Genomic DNA, 14448 nt, shown 5'->3' with positions numbered 1-14448 from the left:
AGCCCCTAATATATTGTGATAAAATATCTCCCAATACTACCTCATCACAAAAAAGAAAATCTGTGCGTTTTGTTTGTTTTACTAATAGACACTTCATAAATTCAATACCTGGTGCGTAATAATCTTTCAGCTTTATAAGGACCAAACCTGACCCTGAATATTGCAGAAGTTTATCAGAAGTGGATGTGGAGTCAAATGCAGGTGAGGATGCTCCATAGCTGCATGGCCACGTACCCATCGAGAGCTGGGAAGGTAAACTCCTAGCAAGAGCTGGAAAAAGCAAGGGGCCTTTTGGTGCCTAATTAGCTAGCCCCTTGTCCTCACTCCCACACGCAAACTTTCTGCTGGGCATAAATTAAAGAACTATAATTTACGTTCATTTTACAATGTTTATTCTACTTTAACTGCAATGTATTTCAAAATATAAACAATTATAGCTGCAGATATTACTGGGTTAGAAAATAGAGGCTTCCAGGATCTATTTAAGAAAATAAAAGTTATTTCCATAGGGGAGGAAAAATAGCATTTTCATGAAACAAGGCCTGTTAGAAGGGGCCGGTTTTGTCTAATTGTTAAAGCATACAAACTTGCAAACTCAAATACTTTGTTAAGAACTTTCCTGCTTACTTCATGTCATTTAGAATATCTCTACATTTCTCCAACTGCAGAATGACGTTTGCTAATACCTGCCCAAACCACCTACTACTTTTTCTAAATTTTCTAAAAGATGCTGCAAAAGTGCAAACCAGAACCACTAATCAAAGAGGATCGATATACAGAAAGTAACATGTGACACAGGATTCCCTGCACATTTACAACAGTAAATTATGTTCTAGTACTAAGCAGGAAAGCCCTGATACTGCTTTTATTTGAAACTCATTCTGTTTTCAAAATATTGCTATTAAACTTGCCCATGTGCTCTAATAACTACAGCTCTCATGAGTCTTCTGTATTAATGGTAGCTGAAAATAATACTGGAATATGGATATTTGAGAAATTTACTATTTGAACTACCTCAGCATAGTGTAGTTCCATTCACAGACCAAAAAGAGAAAAGAGAACTGAAAAGAGAAACTATCACAAGTTAACTTGCTACTTCTTCCTCATTTTGCTTCTTTTTTCTTTTTTGCTTTCAGTATGATTCCAATTTCCACATACAAAATGTTTTAAAGATCAAGTATCTTAAATGTTGGAGTTACAAAAAAGGAAAAGAGCCCAAGTACTGAGCAGCCAGCCATATATTATCATTTCTACCTGCATTCACGATGCCTCCAGTTACAGGCATTTAGATTCCTAGTGGTTTGTTAACAAGGCCTCCATATTTTCTCTCTACATCAATACTGGAGTTACATACCCATTAACCTCAAACAAAGAGGTATCTTTTAAATCTTGTTAATGTTTTTACACTCAAAGCATATCTTTTCTGATTTACACTTTAAGACAAAGATGTCAAACATCTAATAAAGCAGGTACTACTACAGCTAGCATGTTTCCTTGCCTGTTCTTGGATTATCACCTTTTGCCATAGACACCTGTATAACACACTACATATTCCACTAAAGTTTTGCTGATCTTTTCTTTCTGACTATCTGGAGTTCTTTAATGAGAAAATATACCCCTACAGTGTAACACAGCGAGATGAAGCAATAGCTGGAGATGAAATTTAAAGGTGACCTATGAGACAGATTTTTTTGTTGCTGTAAAACTTTTAAAGAGGCATTAACACACAGGAATAGTTAATGGTTTCTCTTTACCTATGGATATGGAAATATTTTTGCACCCGTATAATAAAACACCAAACTAACACCTGAAGAATTATGCACAGAAACACCTTAAAGTACTATTTTTTATTAGTAGTAGTATTGTTGTTGTTGTTGTTATTACTACTGCTACTAAAAACATTTTAATTTAAGTTATGCTAGTATTCCACCTTTCTTTTTTTAAGCACTTTTTTAGCCCTTTGCAAGCTGCAAAATAAAAGTGAACTATATTGAAGCCAGACATTCAGTTTAGCTATTCCAAGATTCAAAACATTCTATCATCTGTTCCTATGGAAACTGAAAGGATATTCTAGGTTATATCAGTATCAGCCGATTATGTTGCAGAGAAATCTGTGGTTTATTTTAATCCATAATTCAGAGGTATAAATTCATGCTTAGTGTTTAGCTTAGTGATTTTGAATTACTGAAGTATGGTTAACACTTCGGTTCCATTAGATCATACTTTAAGATAAAATGAACTCTTTTTAGACCAGAACAGTAAAGGGAAAATTTCATAAGGTTTGGTTAATCCCCATGAAGTTTACCATTCAGATGTAGGATATAACTAACGCATACTTGGAGGATATTTTTTGGTTGTTAGGTGAGCCATAAGCTGCTATCTCGCATCTTAACAAAATAGTTTAAGAAATAATTTAGATTTATTGAAAACTCCTTCAGTAGTGCCATGCACCAGATGGCCAGATGAAGGAATCTGATTTAGGAAGTTAACAAGATCACAAAAACCATAACCATAATATTGAAGATAAAAAATGAAATTGAATAATTGTTTCTGTGACAAAGAAACTTAAAGGTTCGGACAGAGTAAAATTTGTAAAGATATATAAACACATAAAGTGAAAATTCTCTATATGCGTACTGAACTATTGTAGAAGAAAAACCAGAAACAGTATAAGATAATAGGACTTTAATTAAACAGACTCAAATGCTATTGTGATCTTTTACAATGAAAGCCAATATGACAGCTATAACATGTTGAGATAAGTCGTCTCTGCCTACATTAGAAATACAAAAAGCAGTAAAATGGGTGGCTAACTTGAATTTAAATAAAAGCTTTGGATCTCACTAAGCAAAACTAGATGATTTAAAGTTAACTATAGCTACCACCCTCACCCTATGCCAAAAGCAGCAAGCAGATTCAAATTTTCCTTTTCACAGATAATACTTCAGTCTACTTACTCCAGATTCAAGTAATTGACTTCAAACTGAATAATCAAAAATGCCTTCCATTTCTATATCATATTGTAGTCAATCACTTTATTATGAAATAGTTGTCTCAGTCTAGTTTCCATCAGGCTCTCCTCCAGGGAATCGAGATTGTGGAATAATAAGGAAACAACCTCTACTGCCTAAAGTGTACTATATTGGTTAAATTTTTGACAGTGATGAGGTTAAATTCCAACTTTTAGCTTTCAAAGTAGAAATAAATGTTAGAACAAAACAAAAAAAAAAAAAAAAAAGAAAAAAAAGCAATTACTACTCTTTGACTTAAAAAAAAAAGGTATACTCCGGGTAGCATTTCAACTCTAGTTCTTCCAGACTTCTTATGAGAATAACCTACGGTATATGGATAAAAAAACGACTGGATGTGTGCCACATTGGAGTAGTTCTTTTCTCATATTTTTCTACTTTATTTGCTATTATAATGATAATTTTGTAATTATGCATACATATGCAGTTATGCACATCTACAATAACAGCAATCTATTCCATTGACATTCCAAAGTACATAAGGGCTTATATTGTTTGAAAAATATGACAAAATATGACAGCTAATATGTGAAAGCAGCAAAGGGCAGGCAAAAACATCTGGAAGTTAAAATTTTTCTTTTGATTAGTACAGTACATCAGTGTTGGCAACGTAACACATCCTAAGCTAAATGAACTGAAGATAAACATTAAGAGGCCCACTACACTACCGTGGGGCACACGAAGCGACATTCTCCTATAATATTAGACTTTGTTCTCCAGTCAAGCACTTGTTCATGGAGCTGACAACTTTAGACAGCATATTCACTCATTTGCACAGCCCATTTTACTTGAAAGCATTCAAATCTGAAGAAGACAGTAAAGCAGCAAAAACCAGCAAGCATACTTTGATTTAAATCAAAATGTTAAAATATCATAAACTAAACTAGAAAAAAAAGGATGTTTCAGTGAAACATACACTCTGGCTAAAGTACGCAAGATTGAAAATGAGAAACTCAAGATCACAGGACCTTGCCCAGAGAGCAGTGCTGCAAGAGCCATCCACACCTCTGGCAGTAATAACTAGAAGTAACTCAAGAATGCAACATCATCATCTTTTCCCAGGTTTCACCAAAAAAGTGAAAAACGGAGCCCATTGCCAGCCACACTTAATATCTGAATATCTCAAACATCTCCAAGTGCATTTGCACAACTGGAAAATGCTGCCACAGGATAATAAAGAGCATGTACTGTTTAAGATCCTTGACATTAGATTAAACACCACCCTATGAAGGATTTAAGATTAATTTCACCAATCTTGCCATAACACTGCAAGCTGTACTACATCAGCACTCAGCTAAAAGGACCCTGAAATGAAATAAATTATGCAACTTCTTGATGATCATGTCCGGGAAAATGGTCAATTACATGCATACTTTCTTGTCCAATCCCTTGGGGATAACAAATAAGACCTATTGTTAGAGATCCTTGACTCAAGATTAAATGCTAGTGTATGAAAGATTTCACATTAATTTCGCCGATTTTGCTTTAACACTGCAAGCTGTGCTACAAAAACACCTAGCTTAGGGACCCTGAGCTGAGATAAATTAAGCAACTTCTTGGTCATCACCTCCAGACAGCTGGTTAATTATGCAGAAGACAACTCAGAGGAAAGGCTCAGTATGAAAAAGAAAGCAAAACAGAACAATTCACAAAACAAATTCTACTCAGTGAGTTACAATATGAAAATTCAAAATGTCCCAAAATATGGTCAAAGTGACAATAGTATAAAGATGTTACAGTGAAATTAAATGAGACCTTTTTGTTTGTGTTGTTTACATATTTCTCCTATGCATACAAATCCAGCATTTGAACGTTTTACAGAAGTAGACTTTAGGATTGATTTCTGTTGGGGTTTTTTACCCTTTATTCTGTGAGGTTGTAACTTCTAAAGCTCTTAATTTTGAAAAAAAAAAATGTATTAAAAAAAAACACAGACACAATTTATCATTCATTTGGACAAAGGATAGTTATTAAACTTAGACTTATTTTTTGCTTTCTCTAATACAATCAAGAAACTTTACTACATGATCACCAGAACAATTTCAGTGAATTATCGGTGAATTTAACTCTCTCCAGATCCATGCTAGGAAGGAAAATAAATTTGCCCACACCCTAAATAAGGGAAACTGGGCAAAAAACATCACATAATTTATCCAAAACCTTCCTTAAAAAAATAGTCAGACACCTACAGATGACTCCAGGAGACAAAGAAGGAAAATTTTTTACTGTCTGTGGTCAAAGATACAGAATGCTTCTGCAACACAGAGAACACGCTGTATTTAAGGTGCAAACCCAAGGAAATCTGAGTACTACTCTCATCCCCACACCATGTCTTGTTTGACCTAAATGGATATTTTATGTTTTAATCAATCTTTAATGATAGCATAGCTGTCACCATTATCCTAACTAATTACAAAAGTTTGTATCAGTAAATTCAAAAGCAAGAGCGTAGATCCCAAACCCATTTCAGGCATACAAGAACATACATGCAAAAATCCATCCCTCTTATGCAGAAGAGACCCCTAACTGTTGTTAAAGCAGGGAACTTAGCTCAGAACTAGGGCTACCTCTTCAGAGAAGTAAAGATGGAGGAGATGGAAATGCACCTCTTTTCTGCACACACATGACCTGGCTGCTAGTGCTACCAACCTTATCATTACCCAATGGAATTAAGTTTGGGTATCCCTGGCTGTAAGAGGGAAGTCCCACACTTAGCATGACAATACACAGCAGAAGGGGTTTGAAGCGAGCTAAGTTGCAGAGAAAGTTTTCTTTGTAAGTATAGCAGCCACAACACTGTGTCTGGAAAAACCGTTCTACCTGGAATCGAGCTATGGTAATCTTAACAAATTTCTCTTGTTCTGAGTAATTTCTTATTATTCAGATCTGCTTTACACAATATACTGCTGTTGAATAAAGGGGCGATGTGGTGTCAAGAGCAAATCTAGATTCCTCTGCCTAGAGTTCATCCTGTGAGCAGAAGAAATGCTCGGGATGCTTCAGACAGTTGCAAGATGGATACAGACATCTTTTTTTCTTTTTAAAGTAGAAAACATTGCTGTCTCTTCTCCTAGAGCAGTGACTTTATTAAAGTTCTTGATGTATCTCTGTTAAAAGCCTCTCCTGCTTTCTATACTATCTGCCATTAACCTGCTTACAGCATGAAAGAAAGCTACCAGGGAGTTCCGGACTAAACAGTAAGGACAGGGTTTGAATCCATTTTCTTGATACTGTTCTGTGGGTCGCAAAAGAGCACCAATCTGTGCTATGTACACTAGGAGTGCGTAACAAAGCATACGTGACAATAAAAATCCTTCGCCCAGCCACTGGTACCCTTGCTTGATCAGGTTTGCTATTATTTGCATTACTTTTGTCAACAAGAGCAAAGAGGGCTTAGTCTTTCTAAAAGGATTTGGAAGACATGCATGGTTGGGAGCTCTATGAAAGCCTGTTAAGTCTAGACACACTGGCAGACACTTTGAGTTTATACTGAGATGGCAGCTTAAAGATACCACCACGAACATGAGTGGAAGCCTTCGCTTCTGAAGCAGTCAATGGCTAATGCCACACTTCCAAAGGAAGAGGGAAAGAGAGATGTCATTTCTTCTGAGAAATCCACAAATGCTACAGTGATGGACATGCAATAAAAACACGAATTACAATGCAGAGAAAAAGACAATGTATCACTTAGAGGCAGGTATCTGCTTTCATGTGCTACTTCTGGTGGTTATTTGGGGGAATCTGGGCACAGCTCATTACCTTCTGACTTATACATCATTGATCAATCAAAAAACCAAAAATAGTTTCTTACTTAAACAAAAGAGGTATACCAAAATGTTGAAAGGGGCAGTTTCAACTTCTTAGCTCTGTTCTTTTTGTCAGAGTAACTTATAGCAGCATCTCGGAAAAAAAAGGCTGAATTCTAGAGAAGACATTTACCAAATTCTAATGACTTCTGCTTAAAAGGAGATATTTATAGTTTTACTTTTTTAATGTATTTCCACTTCCTGCTTCTCTTCCAGGTGGACACTCTAAAATGGAGATGTAAGACTAACTTTCTTCTTAGGGCATTGCTGAAAACTGCTGGATGAAATACAGAAATACAGCTCGCTGTTATGTAGGCAACTGATCTCGTGTATTATTTACACAGCAGATCAAAACAAAGGTGAAAACGAAAACTGCAATTGCAAATACGAATATCAAATAACTGAAGAACCACCTGGACAAATACAGATGCACTATTCTCAAAGGTATAAACTTGTCTACCAGAATAGGTACTAGCAGGAAGACAGCTTATCTGAGGAATTCTGTGCTATAAAACACAAAAGAAAAGATGAAGATCCCATGTCCTCTTACGGGAAATCTCAGGGCTTGGGATGTATAAATATAAATCAGCTTGTAAATAAAACACACAGCTACAAAAATAAGAATCAAAGATACACTAACTTATAGTCATACTTCAAATTCTAAATTTTTTGGGCAATGCCTGCATGTGTATTTTCTAAAGCACACTATTTTTCCAACATTAAATCCATGAATCATATCCAACAACAAACCTGTACAGCAAACCCCAACACCTCTTCATGAAAACATCCCCACTTCTGATATGACCAAGCACTAATAATGTTCTTCCAAGCAATCTTCCATTTGCTGGAAACAGGCCCCTGGCTAAAGCACAACAGGCATATACTTTAATAATCTCTTGATTACCTGGATACAGCCTAGAACACCTAATAAATCTGTCTATTTTTCAAGTGGAGTGGGATTGATTTCCCCAGGGTTTCTTTGTCAGTTCCGTTTTAGTACTTAATATGAAGAGAAAATTATCAGAGAAGGTCAAATCTGACATGAAAAACTAGAAGGAGTACACACTGATGAAGACTTTTGCTACATTTAAAATAAATGTCCACTTGCTTTTTCCCAGGCCCTATCTTCGTTCAGTCTTTATTTAACACTGCATATGCTTCACAGCTTGTAACAAGCCCAATCACAGCTTGGCAACATGCTCAAATAGCCAGGAGTTTCAACATTTGAATAGTAATCAAGCAAAAACCGGGGTGCTTTTTCCTACCATTTTGCTATCAGTAAATAGCCAAAGGTATTTACCACAATCATGACTTACTACTGCGGAAAATTACTTGAAATGAGAGGTCTAAGTACAAGTTTGAGACATACTGATAATCTTAATCCTCAATTACCTAACCAAGCCAATTTAATGAAGAGATTTTCCATTCTGTATACGTCCTATTTTCATGTCAACCTTCAATAGTATAAACAAATGCTATATTAACTTACAGGTAAGTTTAACTGTTGGTAAGAAACAGCATAAAAATGTCTTACTCTAATCCTCTTTGTTCTCTGATTTGAAACCCAAATTTCATAGGAACTTGCACTAGATTTTTCCTCTTACTGTAGTAATGGGGATTCAAAATACTTTTTTTAAAGAACATAAAAAAGTACAGACAAAAGAACATGAATTTTTAAAAAGGCAAGAAGACAGCACTAATGATACTACAAACAGTTAAATAATAGACGTAGTCAGGTTATTAAAAATGTAGATAATTATATTTAATATGGATGGATGTAATTATGCATATTCATTTTTATATTCCCTATAGTGAATATTTACCTCAAAGTTTAAAATGCAATTTAAAGTTTTAATGGGAAATCTTTCAAATCATTTCAATATATTACTGCACAGCTAAAATGTAGAAATCTTCTTACAGTTTTAAGAACCGGCATTTTTCAGATTTATCCATAAAGCTTGGCAATATTGGCAACGTAGTATACTGTGCTTAATGCAAAGTCCTACCAATCACCAAGCTTTTAGCACAGTGTTTAGAGTAAACTCTTCATATCAGCACCCACTTTCTGACAAATTTCAAGATCAGATCCTGCAAAAATTTTATTCCTGCAAATACTGTACAAGGCCAGTTTTGTCAATTTCTTTGGATATTCTCACATAAGAAATTCTCATGTAAGATTTTTTTCATATTTAATCTCCATTAGACAATGCTACACAAAACAAAGGAAATCAAGCTCAGAGTTCTTTTACACTTCACTTCTGAAAGGAAGTAAAGAAGAAAGCGTATTTTACCTGAGTCTCCACACCTTGTTCAAGCAACCTTTTAGCCTGATTTTCCACCTCAAGCCGAGCTCTTGCAATAAAAAGCAGGTCATTTTCAATTACTTCTATTCCAGAGAGATCTATCCCTTGAGAAAGGTAATCTATAAAAGCAACAAAACATTGATAAGCATGACATAGAACAATGGAACATTTTTAACTTCCTAAAACATTTAGAAGTTATATTTAGTTCCAAGGGACATTTTTACATACAACACTTGACAATAGAGTACATCAAAGTAACATATTATACCAGAAAAACTGAAAATCAAAAGATTATCACTCACGATAAGCTGGATATTGAATACACTGAATTTATTTCACTGCACTTCTCTAGACCCAGACACTGCCGAAGAGCACGTGTACAGCACGAGTTCTAGGAACTCCAGAATCTCAGTAACAGGGCGGGAAGGCGCAAGAAGTCATCTCCTTGTCCCAAAGGATTAACCAGATAATTAAACATCTGTAACCAGACGTCTGAATAAGCACTAAGATCTGAGATTTCAGATGTATTAGACATTAATAGATTTAAATTATACTTCGTATATTTAAATTGCACTTCTAAACATTTGGAATCAAACACAGAAGAATGGCAAGAAAAGAAAGCAGTAATTTTTTTTCATTTTAAATCCCAGAAACATCACAAAACTTATTATCATTGTGGAAACCACCATCAGCAGGGCATCTACAGATTACTGGTTTGCTAGGGACTGCAGCAGGAAAACCTATTCAAGTTCAGCTTTTGTCCTTGGCTATGTAGATTTGGCCAAATCACTTCATCTTTCACTAATAGCCACTTAGTAATGAGAGCACTCCAGCAAGTGAAAAACCCAACACTCCACCTCCCTTTATCAAAGCAGGTTTGAATCTGTGACATCCTTTCTCCCAGACACATCCACTTTCTTTTAAAGGGAGCGACATTATAATGCCTGCTCTTTGGACTATTTAGGTTTTCACATGGGACAATTTTAGATGCAAAACACAAGCCAGGGAGTAAAAACAACTTTTTTGCACTCCCTGAGGTCCCCAACCTCTACGTTCCCTTCTGTTGGCTCTTTGGCTGATCTTGCACTCCTGACCTAGCCTAACTACTGACCTGTCTTTGAAAGAAGGGCTGGAGGATGCCTCTTCCCAGACATCTTTCATTTGTTAGTGACACTCACTTGGGATGCAAGAACTGTATATTCAATTTCCTTCAGGCTCATGAAGACCTACTGCTTAGATTGGGCTAGAACTCAAAATCATTCCAATATTATGCAATTACACCCACAACTATTGGACATTTTTACAAATCAAACCAACTATGGCCACTGTTCTGAAACCCCTGTCCCTGGAATATGGAAAACACGACCTGAGAACACCCATTGCTTTAGGCTTCTCCAAGAACAGACACACCTCTCCACTTAAAACTCTGAATTACGACATAAATTAGGTGGGAAATGGAAGATTAAATTTATAAAATGAACACTTCTGAACATGTCTAGGTGCCTTAGATTAGATCCACAGAGAAATGTAAAAGCAGTCTAGGAAGGTACCCAGTGAACCTGAGGAACCTTCAGAGTTAAACAACGTTGAATTTTTTTTCATTCCTCTTTTTTTATCTTTCTAGATTTAAATCATCCCAATTCCCCATGTCAAGGTAGCCTAGACCTTTACGCTACTGCTTATCTCCAAAATAACACAGACCACTCTCATTTACACATTTTTCAGTGTTTTGCTGAGTCAAGCAGGTCTTCCACTGCTTCTTTTGAAAGAACCAATAAAACTAACAAAATAACGGCCAAGGCGTTTCACCCAGTGTCAGACACTTCCTTCACCAGACAATGTTACACTATTTCCATTTATAACAGCCCACTATGACTTCCTAATAAAGTTATCTTCCTTTTATGTCCTCTCAGTAAGTTTATTAAGGCACAGACTTAAATTCCAGCAAAACTAGCTGAAGTTTTAAATCTTTGCCAAACAACCTTTCACTTTAGTAGCCAATTATTTTTGTTTATTCACAATAAACTAATCTAAACCTCAGATTAATTTTAGCAACTACACGTTCACAGCTGAACACAAAATTCCAAGTGAGGCACTTCACAGCTATGCAGAGAAGAACATTCCCCTACCTGAATACAAAAAAACGCCGCCTAAGAAACCGAAACAAAAGTTTAGAGAAGTATGTCGTAAAGCTTAGTAAGGCATAAAGGAAGTCAACTCTCTTAACAGTACAGTATGTCAAATAGGTTTTAGTCTACTAAGATAGGCCTGCAAATGCTTTTGTCTGTATGCATTTGTTTAAAAATGGATCAGAGAAGTCAAAGGACAGCCGAGCCGCAGGACAGCACACCTCATGCTGCACAGGCTGTTAATGAAGCACATACGCAGGCAAGCTCACAAAGCTGCTTTTGCTAGGGGCTACCGCAGCCACACTTAGCCATTACTTCCCCCCAACTTTTTGCTGTGACTCAGCTGCATATCTACAGGTGGCCTTGCATATGAACCTATTAAAACTAATATTAAACTCCCACTAACTTCAATTACTAACTTCAAAAGGCAAGTGTCTTGAATGTGAAGGCTCATTTTCTGACCCCTTCCTCTCAGCTGCACAGGAAAAAAAAAGGTGCGAAGAACTACCCACAGATTAAGTCTACTGCCATAGTAAACTCTGAAGTAGTTTCTTGGCAACATGAGATTTGAAAAGGTGCAAATATCACCAAAGACTTACATAGCCCACAAATACAAGATCTGCTGTGGAGTTCACTTACGTCATAAAATCATATTTTGCAACTCCAGGCTGCTTAAACAAAACGAAATTAAAATATCGTTCTCATCTCCTAAATCCACATAAAAATCTGTGGAAGAGAATTAAAAAAGAGACTGTTTCTCCCTGCTGTATTTTATCTCAAAATCTAAATCAAGCCATTTCAAGTGCTAAAAATCTAATCCTTCTGATGGTTTTAAGGAAGGAACAGAAAAACCATGCTGCTTTGGGTTCTCCAAATACCTCCATCTGCGCCTCAGACTGGCAGCCACCTCCTGCTAAACTGCCAAAATCTGCAGCTTCATTCCAAATTCCCCGCAATCCTAACAAAGTGCTTTGGGACAATGCATTTCAGCAGGACTTCAAAATAGAGGCCCTTTTCTGCGGGTTCAGTGGCCAGACATCCTGCTACGGATGCTCACAGTTGCTATTCTAACCAGTAGGGAAGCCCTAGCAATCGTATTATACCATTTTCAAAAGAAAAGCAGTTTTCATAAGGACAGCAGGTCTACGGCAGAAACACCTGCAAGTGCTTTCCTGCCATCCCTATGTGAGAGCAGAAGCTGCAACACAAGCAGGATATGCGCCTTTTGATAGTTTCTATCGTCTAAACAGACAACGTATTAGGAATCTCTACACTCATGTATCCTCAGGAGTGATGCTGCCATCGTGGACAGCACGATGAAACTGAAGGCAGCTGAGGCAAGGGCAGCCAGATCCTAGCCAGAACCACCGTGCATTTAGGATCCAGTTTATTTAAAATATTGCAGAGGAACTTGCACATTCCAACTGGCCAATTTTAGTTAGTAAAGAAACCATGTCACACGAAATACAACAAAGATACTACCAGTTATTAACCCAGGGACCGGCAAATGTAGGATTTTGCTTCAGGCACTTGTGCAATCATTATTCTGTTTCTTGCCGTGCACAGTCAGTTGATAACACTACAGCCATGATCAGAGGTGAGGATGACACAGGCTGTAAGGTACTTGTGTCTTCTCAGGAATTAAGCAGAGACCATGGCTTATCTGCCAGTTAGCACAGACTGCGGGGACTGAGGCCCAGCTCAAAACTTGTCAGCTTTCCCCCTGCTTTAACCTTAAAGCACCGGAGTAAACCTAATACTATAAGAACCATAACAGATTTAGTGAGTATTGTATTTATAACTGTCACCTCTACCCAAACAGATTTTAAAAGTACATACACTACATTCTGTTAACTTTGCAAAGACTCGTGCTTTAAACGAATTAGGACCTAAATATCTTGTAAGACCACACGCCAGGGCTGCACTGCCCTCACATCAGCGTGGCATGCAACCCCCTGCTCCAGTCACCTCTGCTCACTGGACCCAGCAAGGAAATGAGAGGAAGGAACTATAGTCCTATAGCCATTCCTCTACTAATTCCACTTTTTTATATATATTCATAAAAATAAAAGCAAATCGCTAACTCTCCCATAGGGTGTTGGTATTGCTTCCCTTCTAACTACCATACCTTATTAAGCTTGGAAAGCACAGCTGGAAATGACTTTTTAAGGACTTAAAATACAGACTGCCTGCTGAATCCTCTTCTTGAACAAAAATATTATGTGCCAAGGCAGAATACACTGAGCCCTAGGAATCAGTGACATTTATAATCTACCACAGCCTAACAAAGAGCTGGAACTTTATATTTCTTAAAGAACAAAGATTTTTGTCATTACAATTCCAAATTTTCTTGGTTTACTAAATCTGAATAGGTTTTCTAATCCACTGGCTGACATGCTGCTTAAAAATGCATCTTTTCAACCAACATTTCCCAGACAGTTATGTAAGAGCAGTTTAATAGAGAGATATAAATCCGATATGCACATAGTACATTAGGTAGAGAAACAATACTTTGAGCAACACGGTTAGCTTTTCTGAATCTAAGTGACTCAACAACATAAAATCTTTCTATTATATGATTTCATTTTTTGACCTTAAACATTGTTCTGTGATGATATATAATGAAGATAGGAAAAAATCTGAATTAAAACTTTCTGTATATACTAAACTGTATTTGAGAAAAAAGATAACTATGAAGCTAGCACCCCTATGAACAAAAACTGTATTAGGCTCTTTATTTAGACTGAGTTGATTTTGAGCTTTTGCTAGAAGCTACAGAATCAACAGCACAATCAGGTGCACTAACAAAGAGGAAACCAGGACAGCCAGCAATAAACCAATGTGATTAGACCGCGTCACTTGAGAGGCTACTTGAGCCAAAAGAGAAATCCTTCTGTGCTCTGAGAAGTAACCTCAGTGACGCTAATAAAGAGGAGGAAAGAAGGAAATTAGAAGAGCTAAAGTGGATTCCCTAGAAACAAACACCTAAGATCAGCACCACCACCCTCGATGCATAAGTAGCAAGAATCCAATGACAAACTGAGGTGTTTCATGGGAGACGGGGAGGGAATTAAAGGAAATTAAAGGCATTCCTGAAATTCTAAATAAAATCATAGAATCATAAAATAATAGATTTTTGTTTGCCTGTTTGAGGAAGGTTTGGGGCTTATTGCTTTTCCAC

General features: G+C 36.7%; 1 protein-coding gene across 1 annotated transcript in view; it reads right to left on the bottom strand.

Moving 5' to 3' along the window:
• The window catches only part of COG5 (component of oligomeric golgi complex 5), a 191326-nt gene that overhangs the window by 103213 nt on the left and 73665 nt on the right, over window positions 1-14448 (bottom strand). Inside the window, exon 7 of the mRNA XM_054198346.1 lies at window positions 9127-9257. Coding sequence (XP_054054321.1) covers window positions 9127-9257 — 131 coding nt within the window. The remainder of the gene's footprint in view (window positions 1-9126; window positions 9258-14448) is intronic.

This window comes from Rissa tridactyla, chromosome 1 (genome assembly GCF_028500815.1).
Source record: "Rissa tridactyla isolate bRisTri1 chromosome 1, bRisTri1.patW.cur.20221130, whole genome shotgun sequence".
Lineage (NCBI taxonomy): Eukaryota > Metazoa > Chordata > Aves > Charadriiformes > Laridae > Rissa > Rissa tridactyla.
Note: the sequence above shows the minus strand (reverse complement) of the source record. Positions and strands in the feature narration are given on the sequence as shown.